Here is a 14,659-nt window from a genome sequence, read left to right on the forward strand (position 1 = left end):
AGTTTGTGTTTTATTACCTTAATAATGCATTATAGAATTTTCCCAGAAGTTGAAGTCAAACTCACTGGCTTATAGATTAGAAATTCCATTCTCTTCTCTTTTATGGAAACTGAGACAATATTTATCTTTCTCCAATCTTTTCATACCTCTCATATTCTCCATAATCATTTAAAATACCACTGACAGTGGTTCCAATATCACATCTACCTTTTTTTTCCCTTTAGTTTTTGAGAATGAAGTTCAGCTGGATTGGGTGACTTGATTTCAGCAAAGGCAGCTAAATGCTCTCTTACTATCTCCTGACTCCATTTTTGTATTGTCCTTTCCAGTCTAAAGGGCAGATAAAGAAGGAAAATGAGCAGCTCTGACTTCTCTCTGCTGTCAATTGACATTGTTCCATCTACCCCAAGTAGTGGTCCTAACCTTTCTTTGATAATTTCATTTTCCATATTTTAATCAATCAATCAATAATCATTTATTAAGTGCCAGATACTGTGCTAAGCATTCCCTTCTTTTCCCCACCCCCAGAAACACCCCCCAATATGCTTTGTGTTATTCTTACCATTTCTTTTCAGATTCAGCTCACATTTTTTCTTTCTTATATTTTTTTAAATTTTGATAGTTTATTTTCTCAATTACATGTAAAAACAATTTTAACCTTCTTTTTGCAAATTTTGTGTTCCAAATTCTCTCCCTCCTTCCTTCATTGAGAAGGCAAGCATTTTGACCTAGTTTGTACATGTGTAATTTATTCAAAACATTTCCTGTAAGTCATGCTATGAAAAGACACAGAAAAAACTTCAAAAAAATAAGTATTTTCTATTTGCAATCAGGCTCCATCAATTCTTTCTCTGGAGATGGATAGCATCTTTCATCATAAATCCTTCAGAACTGTCTTGGATCACTGAATTGTTTGGCTCACCTTTTTTTTAAGTTGATAAGAATGATATTTAATGAGTAAAAATTGTTTGCATTAACTGGGTTTCTGAAATGCTTCAAAGGGAATTTTCTTTCTTTTTTTCTATTTTATTAATATTTTATTTGTTTTCCAATTATATACAATAGTAGTTTCTATCTATCAGTTTCTGTAAAGTTTTGAATTTTACAATTTTTCCTCCCCCTTCCCCCCCCCCCCAGAAGGCAGTCTAGTAATCTTTACATTGTTTCCATGCTATACATTAATTGAAATTGAATATGTTGGGAGAGTAATCGTATCCTTGAGGAGGAAATAAAATATCAGAGATAGCAAAATTATGTAGGACTTAAGCCACTTTTTTATTTAAATTGAAGATAATAGACTTTGGTCTTTGTTTAAATTCCACAGTTTTCTCCCTGGATACAGATGGTATTCTCCATCACAGGTACTGTAAAATTGTCCCTGATTATTGCATTGATGGAATGACCAAGTCTATTAAGGTTGATCATCACCCCCATGTTGCTGTTAGTGTGCACAGTGTTCTTCTTGCTAAACATCAGTTCATTCAGCTCACCTTCTTAAGACCCCATACTTTATTTCACTTCCATCTAATGTTCATAACTTTGAAAAGCTAAATTGGTTGATGAGTTCTTACAACCATATCATCTTTCTCAGGCAAATTTTTCCTCTTTATGGGAATTGCTTCCTTTTGCAGCTTAGGAATTTCATAATTTCATTCTGGAGAGTTTTCCCATACCTCCAGATCTGGCTTCCCCTAGAGAATTTTAGTCTGTGGAATCTAGAAGAGCCTTGGGATCCTTCCTCTAATAATCAAACCTTCACAAATCCAGGTTTCTAGTCAGAATATGCTGGGTTTGCTTTTATTACTTCTCCAGAAGATTCCTGTTATTTCTCATTCAGAACCAGTGCTTCTCTGTTGGTGAGAAAATCAGATCCAGAAAAGAATCATTGTTGGGTGAAACTATCATTAAGATAAGTGAATAAGTTGTTGGCTGAATATGGAAATTTGTATAGTTTGATTACTTACAATTGTTATAAGGGCTGTGATTTTCCTTTTCTTTTCAATGGGAGGAAGGAGAGAAAATATATTTTTGTTCATTGAAAAGAAATAAAAAAGAGGAATTTTTTAATTACTCTGCTTTTGGCATAGACTTCTTAACTGATGGATTCTGACTAAATGAAGTAACCTATCACTATTACATTTTGATTTCTAAACTTATCTATTTCCCTTTTCTGCCTAGGTGGTCTGTAGTTTAGTTCTATCACAGAAATAACTTTTCTTTATCTTTCTGGTGATTTTTATTTAAATACTTCCCACTGTGCTGTCCTTACTTTGGTTCCCAGATATCAGATATGTGTTTATTTTCTTAAGCTGTTCTTTTATGCTCCTTGTTTAAAAATAAGATATTCAATCCAGAGCCATATTTGCATCATGGAGCTTATTCTGCTAAGGCTCAGAAATGCCAGTAGGATCAAGTTTGCTTTTTTGCATTAATTTTTATAGTTCAATTTTGTTGGGCAGGATGTCATTTTAGGGGATACAGCAATGGTACTAGCAGATTGTGATATGGTCCTACGTTAGACAATTAGAGATAAGAAGAATATTTGGAGATATAGCTCAGGGTAGATATCAATAGGATTTAATAACTAATTGTATATGAAGGATGAAAAGAGGGAGGAGTCAAAAGATAATAGCAAAGTTGCAAATATGGGAGACAAAGGAGCAGGGTTTTTGGAAAGAAAATATACTTTATTTTTGAGGTGCCAAAGAAGCACCCTGGTAATGTTCTGCTGTTCTGTATAATTCAAGAAAAGACCAGATTAGAGATAATGAGTTACATTAGAGTGATAATTGAAGCAATGACATTGAATGATGTTGAACAGGGAGAAAATTGTGAAGACAGATGAGAAGAAAACCAAGGACAGAATCTTGGGGTACATTCATTCTACAGTGGTAGAAGGCAGATAAGATGCTAATGAAGGAAATAGAAAAGCAGGAATTTAAGAGGTAGAATCTGGAAGAATATGTTATCTCTCTTTTTTGTATATTTTATTTGTTTATTTTTCCAATTACATGCATAGATAGGTTTCAACAATTATTTTTTATAAGGTGTTGAGCTTCACATTTTTCATCCTTCCTCCCTTCTCTCCCCCTTGTAGAAAGCAATAGGCTCTACCAGTATAACTATGCTAAATATAGATCTGTATTAATCATGTTGGGAAAGAAGAAACAAATTGAAATGGGGAAACATAATACCTAAGACAACTTCTAAGAATTGAAGATAGTAAGCTTTGATCTGCATTTAAACCCCATAATTCCTTCTCTGGATATGGATGGTATTTTCCATCACAAGTCTTTTAGAAGTGTTTGATTATCGTGCTGCTGAAATGAAATTACCTAATCATTATCTAATGTTGTTAGTATGTATAATGTTCAGGTTCTGCTCACTTCACTCAGAATCAGTTCATGTAAGACTTTTCAGGCTATTTTTGAAGTCCCATCCCTCATGATTTCTTATAGAACAATAGTCTTCCATCACATTCATATACCAAAATTATGTTTAGCCATTCCCTAATTGATGGGTATCACCTCAATTTTTGATTCTTTGCTATAAATATTTTTGTACATGTGGTTTTTTTTTTTACCATTTTTGTTATTTCTTTGGGATATAGTTATAGCAGTATTATTGTTGGATCAAAGGGTATTCATAATTTTATTTCCCTTTTGGACATAATTCCAAATTGCTCTCCAGAAAGTTGGATGAGTTCACAATTGCACTAATAATGTATTAGTGTTCTAGTTTTCCTACATCCTCACCAAAACATTGATCATTTTCCTTTTTAGTCATATTGGCTAATATGATATGTTGTTTTAATTTGCATTTCTCTAATCAATAATGATTTAGAGCATTTTTTCATATGACCATAGATAGCTTTAATTTCTTCACCTGAGAATTGCTTTTTTACATCTTTGATCATTTATCAAATGGGGAATGACTTGTATTCTTATAAATTTGACTCAATTCTCTATTTATTTTAGAAACAAAGCCTTTATCAAAAATACTAGGTGTAAAAATTGTTTTTTTCAAATTACTGCATTACTTTTAATCTTGGTTTACTTTGGTTTTATTTGTACAAAAACTTTTCAATTTAATGTAATCACAACCATTCATTTGTATTTTATAATATTCTTTATTTGTTCCTTGGTCATAAATTTCTCACCTTTTCATCTGAAAGATGAAAAATCTGAAAGATCTGAAAGATAAATTATTCTATTTGTTGTTCTCTGTGGTATCACTCTTATGTTTAAATCCTGTACCCATTTCGACTTTATTTTGGGATAGAGTGTGAGATGTTGGTCTATGTCTAGTTTCTGCCACACTATCTTCCAGTTTTCCCAGCAGTTTTTATCAAAGGATGAGTTTTTATCCCAGAAACTGGAGTCTTTGGGTTTATCAAACATTAGATTACTATAGTCTTTCCCTGCTATTTCTTTGGCACCTAATCTATTCCACTGATCCATCACTCTATTTCCTAACCAATACCAAACAGTCTTGATGGCTGATGCCTTATAATTTTAGATCTGATATGTCTAGGCTGCCTTTCTTTGCATTTTGTTTCATTAATTCCCTTGAAATTCTTGACCTTTTGTTCCTGCATACGAATTCTGTTACTATTTTTCTAGCTCAATGAAGTAATTTTTGGTGGTTTGCTATGACACTGAAGAAGTAATTTAATTTAGGTAAACTTGTCATTTTTATTATATTAGCTTGATCTACCTATGAGCAATTGACATTTGACCAATTATTTAGATCTGATTTCATTTGTGTGGAAAGTGTTTTGTAGTATTTTTTTATATAGTTTTAGAGTTTGCCTTGGTAGGTAAACTCAGAAGTACTTATGTTGTCTATAGTTACTTTTGTTTTGTTTTGTTTTGTTTTTTAGGTTTTTGCAAGGCAAATGGAGTTAAGTGGCTTGCCCAAGGCCACACAGCTAGGTAATTATTAGGTGTCTGAGACCTGATTTGAACCCAGGTACTCCCAACTCCAAGGATTGTACTTTATCCACCACATCACCTAGTCGCCCTATAGTTACTTTTTTTTATTTTTTACTTTTTTATTTTTTTTCTTTTAAATTTATTTTTTATTCTCATTTTGTACAAATGTTTTTTTACATTAATAAAATATTCTTGTTTACAAGTAAACAAAATACCCCTCCTCCCCCATGAATATAGATAGACTTGTTTGGGCGAAAAAAGTAAAGGGGAGAGAAAAAAATTAAAATAAAAAAAATAATAATAGTAATAATTGTAGGTATGGCCAGGTGGTGCGATGGACTAAGCACCAGCCCTGGAGCCACGAGCACCCGAGTCCATATCCAGCCTCGTAAACCCAACAATCACCCAGCCGTGTGACATGCAAGCCACCTGATCCCCACTGCCCTGCAAAAACCAAAAAAGAAAGAAAGAAAGAAAGAAAAAAAAGACCCAAAATAAAATAAAATAGTAATAATAGTAGGGGTGGCTGGGTGGCAGACAGAGCATTGGCCCTTGAGCCAGGAGCACCTGGGTCCAAATCCGGCCCCAGACACCCAAAGATCACCCTGCTATGTGGCCCCAGGCAGGCCATCCAGCCCTACTTGCCCTGCACCCTCCCCCAAATAATCATAACAAAAAATGTGCTTGAGTCTTTGTTCCAACACCAACAACTCTGTCATGGGTGGATCTCATTCTTTATGATAAGTCCATCACAAAAGTTATTTCCATATTTTTCCACCTTTGCCATTGCTGATCTCAACTCCCTCCTTTCTTATTTCTCCACTACCATGTACTCTATTTTCTCTCTCCTTTCACTATGACTCTGCTGTAGGGTCGCTGAGTGGCACAGCAGACAGATCCCTGGTCCTGGGGCCAAGAAGCCCTGAGCCCCCATACCACCCCTTAGTCCCAGAATCCACCTGGCCCTGTGGCCTTCCATTCCCAGCCCCTGGCAAGAAGTAAGAAAGAAAATGTGTTATATCTGGCCACTCTCCCGCCATGGTCCATCCTCTCCTCCTTTATTCACATCCCCACCCCTTCCCCCTGCTCCCCCCTCCTTCTTACTCCAGATATCTATACCCCATTGAGTATATTTGCTGTTTCCTCTCCTAGCCATCTCTGATGAGAGCAAAGTTTCCCTCATTCCCCCTTGCCTCCCCCCTTCCATATCATTGCAATAGCTCATTGTAATAAAAAAAAATCTTATGTGAATTATCTTGGACTATTCCCCCTCTCCTTTTTCTTTCTCCCATTCCATTTCCCTTTTTTTCTATTGACTCCATTTTTACACCATATTTTATCTTCGAATTCAGCTTTCTCCTGTGCTTCAACTATAAAAGCTCTCTCTACCTGCTCTATTAACTGGGAAGGTTCATATGAGTATTATCAGTGTCATTTTTCTATGCAGGAATGCATGCAGTTCATCCTCATTAAGTCCCTCATATTTCCCCCCTCTCCTCCAATCTCCATACTTCACCTGAGTCCCGTATCTGAAGATCAAACCTTCTGTTCAGCTCTGGCCATTCCAAAAGGAACCTTTGAAATTCCCCTGGTTCATTGAAGTCCATATTTTTCCCTGGAAGAGGACATTCAGCCTTGCTGGGTAGTTCATTCTTGGCTGCATTCTAAGCTCTCTTGCCTTCCGGTATATTGTATTCCAAGCCCTACGAGCTTCCAATGTAGCTGCTGCTAAGTCCTGTGTGATCCTGACTGCAGCTCCACAATATTTGAACTGTGTCCTTCTGGCTGCTTATAATATTTTCTCTTTGACTTGGGAGTTCTGGAACTTGGCTATAATATTCCTAGGGGTTGTTTTTTTGGGATCTCTTTCTCTGGGGGATCGGTGGATTCTCTCCATTTCTATTTTGCCCTCTGCTTCTAGAATATCAGGGCAATTTTCCTGTAGTGATTCTTTGAAAATGATGTCAAGGCTCTTTTCCTGATCATGACTTTCAGGTATTCCAACAATTTTTAAATTATCTTTCCTAAGTCTGTTTCCCATATCAGTTATTTTTTCAATGAGATATTTCACATTTTCTTCTAATTTTTCATTTTTTTTGGTTTTGAAGTATTGATTCCTGATTTCTGGTAAATTCATCAATCTCCCTGAATTCTATTCTTTGTCTGAAGGATTTATTCTCCTCAGAGAGTTTTCTTATCTCTTTTTCCATCTGGCCAATTTTGCTTTTTAAAGCATTCTTCTCCTCAATAACTTTTTGAACTGTTTTATCCATTTGACCTAAGCTGGGTTTTAGCATGCTATTTTCTTCAGCATTTTTTTGGATTTCCTTGACTAAGCTGCTGACTTCATTTTCATGTTTTTCCTGCATCTCTCTCCTTTCTTTTCCCAGTTTTTCTTCCAACTCCCTCATTTGATTTTCAAAGTCTTTTTTGAGCTCTATCATAGCCTGAGCCCAATTTCTGTTTTTTCTTGGAGTCTTTAGATGCAGGAGCTTGTGCTTCCTCATCTTCAGACTGAGTATTTTTGTCCTTCTTGGGCTCATTTGCAAAATATTTCTCAATAGTCTTCTTTTTGTTTCTCTGCTTGCTTATTTTCCCAGCCTGGGCCTGGTTTGGGGTGTTGTTGCGGTCCACTCTGGGCAGCCAGGTCTCAGTTTAATTCACACAACTCTTCGGGGAGCTCCGCCGGACATGTCCCGCATGTTCAATAATGAAAGTCAGCCAGTGAGAGATAAGCAAGGAGTTTATTGCAGGTATATGCTACATCTCCGACTCACATAGTTGAAATAAGGGTATATATAAGCCTAGTCCCCTTGTATCAGCATCCCTCATCTCCAGGCCCGTGGAAGTATAACAGGTATGCCACAAAAGGTCTGTATCCTGGAAAAATGTGGAATCTTCAACAAGATAAAGATGAAAGGTAGAGAGATAAGGACCAGAACTCCTTCCTGGGACACTTGAACAAGATGAGGATGAAAGGCAGAGGGATAAGGACAAAAGGTCCTTCCTGAGAATATTCAACAAGATAAGGATGAAAGGCAGGAGAACAAAGAGAGAGAAGGGCCAGAGCTCCTTCCTGAGTTCAGAGCACTCTGGTATGGACCTTCCTGTTGTCCCAGGTCTCAATGACTCTCAGGATGAACTCCTCATGGCCACATACTCTATCTATTATCCCCTTACAGGGTGTCTCTTGAGCTTTTGGGACACTCCCACAAGGGTCTCAGTGTTGTGCGGCTCTGTCCTCCCTCCTGGTCTGTGAATGACCATAAGCGCCCCCCTCTGCCAAGGGGCTGAGGTGGGGGGGGGGCTGCTGTTCTATGGGGGGGCCTAGACTGCTATCAGGATCTGAATGTGGTCAGAGCCCCAGAGTCCTGTTTCAGGGGCAGAGGACAGAGCTAGGCAGTCTCTCTTCACTCCCCTCCCTCAGCTCAATGGGCTCATGCCCTGGGGGCTCCTGCTTACTGGCTCTGCCTGCTTCTTTTTCCTGGATTAGGGCTGGGGAAAGAAGATGCTGCTTGCTGTGTGCCCTGAGGGCTAGGCTCCACGTGCTGGCAGAGGTCCCCCACTGTTCCCCCACTTTGTGCCTGGTGCTCCTCAGGGTGCAGCTCAGGAGACTGCCCCGCTGCTGTGAGCTGAGACTCCCAGCGCCCTGTGGCTGCCCCCGGGAGGCTGAGGTTCTTTGGCTCTGGTGGGCTACCCCTCTGGCGGGCCACCTCTCCAATCCCGGGGAGCAGAGCCTTTCTGCTCTTTTCCCGGTTACCTTGAGTAGGAGAACTGCCTCACTGGGTCCCTTTGTGAGTTCTGTCTCTCTAAAGTTTAGGTAGAGTCCTTAGCTGATGAATTTTATCAGAGAGCTCCTAAGACTCGATCCCTTCTTGTCGCCATCTTGGCTTCGCCCCCCCATTGTTACTTTTAATGGAATTTCTCTTTTTATCTCTTGTTATTGTGTCTTGTTGCTAATATATAGAAATGTTGTTGATTTACGTGGGTTTATTTTATTTCCTGCAACTTTGCTAAAGTTGCTAATTGTTTCAAGTATCTTTTTAGATGATTTTCTAGGATTCTCCAAATATACCAACATATCATCTGCAAAGAGACTTTTGTTTCTTCATTATTTATTTTAATTCCTTCAATTTGTTTTTTCTCTTATTGCTAAAGTTAACATTTCTTTTTTTAAATTTATATTTCATTTTATTTTTCCAATTACACATTATGGTAATATTTCAACATTTATCCATTTGCAAATTCATAAGTTACACATTTTTCTACTACCCTTCCTTCCCTCACTCCTCTCCTGGGCAGTGAGTCTGGTAAAAGTTGTTTATAACATATTTACATATTAGTCATTTTGTGTAAGAGAATTAGAACTAAGGGGAAGGAAAGAAAGTCACGAGATAGGATGGAAAAACATAAGAGAAGTTTTCAAAAAATGAATATAGTATACATTCAGATTCCATGTTTTCTTCCCCTCTGTATGTGGATATCATTGTACATAACAGTTCTCCCAGAGTTTCTTTGGACTCTGAACTGCTGAGAGGAACTACATCTGTCTTGATTGATAATGTTGATAATAACTCACAATGTTGTTGTTAATGTGTACAATGTTCTCTTGATTTTTCTCCCTTCATAAAGCTAACATTTCTAATACAATATTGAATAGTAGTAGTGATAATGGGCATCCTTGTTTTGAATAAGGTATCTCTTAAGTCAAGGTAGGAAAGAGGGTTAGCAGAGACAAGGGAGGATAACTATTAGTAAAATTTATTATACTAGGTCATTTCAAAGTCAATTTTAGCTCTTGAATGAGTGGTTTCAGTAAAGGAAGAGGGTAGAAAGTTAGGAAATAGACTTAGAGATATGATGATTCATACAAGATGGGTCCTGTATTTTTTCTTTTCTCTTTAGTATAAATGTTTAATTGAGGGTATTTTTTATTATGGGCAGGAAGGTGGCACAGTGGATAAAGTGCCAGGCTTGGAGTCAATTGAACTTCTTGAGTTCAATTTTGACCTCAGGCACTTACAAATTGGGTGATCCTGGGCAAATTACTTACTCCTGTCTGCCTCAGTTATTACATTAATTTAAAGGAAATCAACATAAAATATCAGAAGTATGTGCTAAAGAAGACTGAGGGTAAAAAATTCCTCCCACCTCTTGGCAAAAAGGAAAAAAACTATTGCTTCAAAATGGTCAATACGTTAATTTGTTTTGTTTCTTTGTATTTATTTTTTGCAAGGTAAGATTCTACTGGGGGCTTGGTAGAGTTGTTAGAAAATGAAAGTGTTGAGCTGCTAGATGGTACAGTGGATAGAGCACTGACCCTAGAATCAGGAGTACCTCAGTTCAAATCTGGTCTCAGACACTTAATAATTACCTAATTGTGTAGTGTTGGGCAAGCCACTTAACCCCATTTGCCTTGCATAAAAAAAAAAAGAAAATGAAAGTGTTATAAAAATGTTATTTTTCAGTCCAACTATTTTTTTAACCCCATTTGGGATTTTTTTGGCAGAAATACTGGACTAGTTTTCCATTTCCTCTACAGTTCATTTTATAGATGAGGAAACTGAGACAAACAGGACTAAGTGACTTGTCCAGGGTCACATAGCTAGTGTTATGAACATGAATCTTCCTGATTTCAGGTCCAGTTCTGTACCACCTAGCTGTCTATGATCTGGCTATTTATCATGGGGAAAAGGATTCTCTTCTCTGAATCTCAATTCCCAAACTCTAAAATGTAGGAATAGATCCATGATTGTTCAATCTAGGAGGAACTTAAAAAATAATCTAATCCCCTACCATCATTTTACAGAGAAAGAAACTGAGGATCAGAGAAAGTTATGCACAGGATCATACAGATAGTTTAGTAGCAGAACAGGGATTCACACTAGTTCTTTAAATTCCAAATCTAGTGTTTTTCATCCTATGCTATACTGACTTCCATAATACTATAACTCCTTAATTTATAGGGATGTTGATACTTTGTCAACTGTAAAACCATTGTATGCATCTAATCCATTAATATTAATATTGTTAACAATAATAGTAATCTCATTATCCTCATTTTTAAAATATGAGGTTCAGATAGAAATAATCCTAAGACAAATCACTATCCTGCTAGTATTCCTTTTTGGTTTGTGTTCTTTGTACTTCTGTACAAGGGGATAAGATAATTGCTATCTGTAAGTGAATAAAAGTTTCCTTCTCATTAAAAGCATCCTCAGGATAACTTCAGCTGCAGATAGGATGAAGGTATTGATATATCATCTCATTCCCAAATGATTTTGTATTCTTTTGCTACATCTCTATATTTTGAAAACTTTTTGTCCTATGTTACTTGGACATCATGAGCATTAGCTATGGCTACATCTATTAAAAATATAGTTTTTAGTTTTACTGTCTCAGTTCCAGTAAAATTCATTGGTTGAATTTTCTATTTTTAATTTTTATTAATTTTAATTTAATTTAAATTTTTGTTTAATTTTTAACTAGTTTATTTTAATATTTTTAACATGAAAATTTGTTATCTGCCAATCTAGGTGACATAGTGGATAGAGTGCTGGAACTAGAGTTAGAAAGATCTGAGTTCAAATCTAGCCTCAGACACTTAGTAACTGTGTGATCCTGGGAAAGTCACTTCACCTTGTTTGCCTCAGGTTTTTCATCTGTAAAATCAACTGGAGAAGGAAATGGCAAACCATTCTAGTATCTTTGCCAAGAAAACCTCAAATGGGATCATGAAAAGTTGGACATGACTGAAAGAACTGAACAGCAACCACAACAGCAACATCTGCTAATCCGTGAAAAGTCAGTGAGCTTCTGTTGTATAATTCTAGACATCAGATCATATAATATCAGGCATTCTGTAGGAACTAGATCTTTGCAGCCCATAGAGATATGTTACCCAATTTCCTCTGTTTCCTTGGTGCAGCCTTCTCTAGGATAAGTCCTTTTGTAATTTCTGGTGACAATTTGATTCTGAATTGCCATCAGAAACCCATTTCATTTCCCCAAACAGATTTACACGACTTGTTCATTTGTTTGATGCTTCTTTGTCCACCTATTGTTGATTGGAATTCATGCCGATGTCACCCATGGAGAGCCCTTTGATTTTATTTTTGGATCCTGGCCATTTCAGAGGCTCCATCTGGAGGCAAACAACTTTCAGTTCTGTCTGACAAAATCCAACTACAAGCATTTGCTGTCAGCCTTTACTAGTGGTCAGTGAAGCGATGTCTGCTTATTCCACAAGTATTTCTGTTTATCATGTATTCTAAAAATGTTTGCTAGTTTTCCTCCTTTTCTGTAAGAAAGTATTAATCTTGCTTTAGCCACTTTGAAGGGGATCTGTGTTTTGTTAAAATCTGTGTTTTGTTAAAAATTTAATGGTATTTTTTCAGGATGCTTTCCAAATCTTTTATGGTTCATTTTATTATCACCATCAGTCATCCATTATCCTCCTTTAGCCCCTCCTCCTTTTTAATCATCAAAAGAGAGACAGTGGAATTGTTGATACAAAGCCATCTTCAGAGCCAGGAGGATGTCGGTTCAAGTCTGCCCTCTGACCTTGGGCAAATCACTTAAACTTTCAGGAGCCCAGACCATAAAGGGTGGTACAAAGAAGGTATCCCTCTACCTCTGTAGATGAAATTCTTCCCTGGAATCTCTTACACTGATGAAATCCCAGGCATTTAAAAAATACTCACCAGAAGTTGACACTCTGACTTTTCTTGCAGTTTGGAAGAACAGAAGTGATTGACAACACACTGAATCCGGACTTTGTGCGCAAATTTATACTGGATTATTTCTTTGAGGAGAAACAGAACATCAGATTCGATCTGTAAGTGTGAGAAACAATTAGATCTATTTTGACTGCTGCTCCAATCTCAGGATTAATCTTCCAGGGTCTGTATGTAGGTGTATATTGGTGTGAATTATTGTGTGTATGAGTGTGTTAGTGTGTATATGTAAAGAGGAGAGATTGTGTGGGTGGGAAGGAAGAAAGCAAGGGATAGGGTAGCTAGTTGTCTTATTTGTGGGCAAGCTGGAGATCTCGCTCATTTCTCAATCTATTTGGAGTGTGATCAATGGAAAACTCAAGAGACAGTTATTGGGTAATTAATAATTAGGCTAGACAATGATCAATAAATTGATGGTCCCCTAATGGACACAGTGAATAGCTTAAATATTTTTTTTTGAAAGGTAATGTCCTGTTGGAAGAAATCAACCCTTTTTGGTGCACATTTAATGTAGAGGTAGGCTAGGAATCTTCAGTAACTCCTGCGGAGAACATAGTTTGATGGCAAAATTCAGCTCTTCCTCTAGCAATCTGGATGGGGGAATTCATTTCCATCCAGACCACTCTGATTGATTTTCTCTTTCATGAGCTGGGTCACCCTAAATTCTAATGGAAGGTTAAAAGAATAGGGTTATCTCTTTAGAATAAGAATTTGCCCAGAATGGATTTTGTTTATATTCTCCCCCTATCCTGTTTGGGTGGGGTCTGGCCCAAGATAGAGGTGCATATTCCACTAGGGGTAACCTCATTAATGAGCCATATCCTTCAGAGACTGCCTGATGACCTATAGGGACTTACCTTAAAATGAGGTAATAAAGGAGAAATAAACTTGGACCTAGTTTAATATTTGGTCATTAATATAGTAGCAAAATAATAATTTCTCTCAGAACAGTATTGGAAGGGAGGTAGATTTTGATGGACAAGGACATTTTGTTTGAGGATATACAAGGTATTTTGGGAAAAAAGGCAGATAGTCCAAATGTGTTTGCATGGACCTGTAACCTTTTCTAAAGGTAAGACTGAGTCTGGTAGATCTTTTAAATTTTAGAGTTCTATACAGTGGCAGGGCCTGCCCTGCCCCCCCTGCCCCCCAGAAGTAAAGAAGCCACTCAGATGCATAAAGAAGGTCACATTGAACCAACACAAACCAGAAATGGAGCAGGTCAAAGTTTGTGCCAAGTCAGTAATGGGATTGGCCCATTATTGGTGATTAAACTTCCAGGCTGGGTGACCTTAGGGAGATCCAGTGAGATAGGGAGGTAGAAGGACTAGGGTAAACCATGAGGACCGAGTTCAGGGCTAGACTAATGGAATTGCTGAGGAGAAATATATACACATTTATTATCATAGACATTCTTAGTAATCTGGCAAAGCCTATGGATCCTTTTTTTCAGAATAAGGTTTTTAAATGTACAAAACAAAAAAGATAGACATATAGAGGAAACATATTGAAATATAGTCATTTAAAAGAGTATTTAGTCCCTAGGTTAAGAATTCTTCTGTTAGAACTGGAGAAGGGCAAGAAACTTATCCCTGAGCTCTTTCTACCTCTCCTTTCAACATCTTTATATAAGTGAAATCAGTTTATAAGGAATAGACAAGGCAGTTAGAGAAGAGGCTTAGATCAGCCCAAGCTAACAGGCTTTGGTGACAGTAGGATATGTTATAAGCTGATTATATTATGCATGAAGATTTGTGTGACTCTCATCTTTTAAAGACTCCACCAGCTGTCTCCACTCAGAGTCATTGTCTTGAATTAGATTCTTGGTTCCTTGACTTGGAAAAGGGTGGTAGAGGAATGGGGAAGAAGGGAGGATCACCTCTCTGGAAAGTGAGGGATCTGGTTTTGTGACTCTTGGTAAATGACCTGATTGCTTTGTTTTTTCCAAGGCATTCTCTAAGACTTTTAAGTTTCAGAGCAGGTACCAAT

At 37.2% G+C, this 14,659-nt stretch overlaps 1 protein-coding gene across 2 annotated transcripts in view; it reads left to right on the forward strand.

Annotated features, from left to right (window-relative positions):
- The window catches only part of CPNE5 (copine 5), a 197,431-nt gene that overhangs the window by 64,791 nt on the left and 117,981 nt on the right, over positions 1-14,659 (forward strand). For both annotated transcript variants that reach the window (XM_074236397.1, XM_074236396.1), the window contains exon 4: positions 12,668-12,771. In XM_074236397.1, the coding sequence (XP_074092498.1) occupies positions 12,668-12,771 (104 nt within the window). The remainder of the gene's footprint in view (positions 1-12,667; positions 12,772-14,659) is intronic.

Source organism: Macrotis lagotis, chromosome 5, assembly GCF_037893015.1.
Source record: "Macrotis lagotis isolate mMagLag1 chromosome 5, bilby.v1.9.chrom.fasta, whole genome shotgun sequence".
NCBI lineage: Eukaryota > Metazoa > Chordata > Mammalia > Peramelemorphia > Peramelidae > Macrotis > Macrotis lagotis.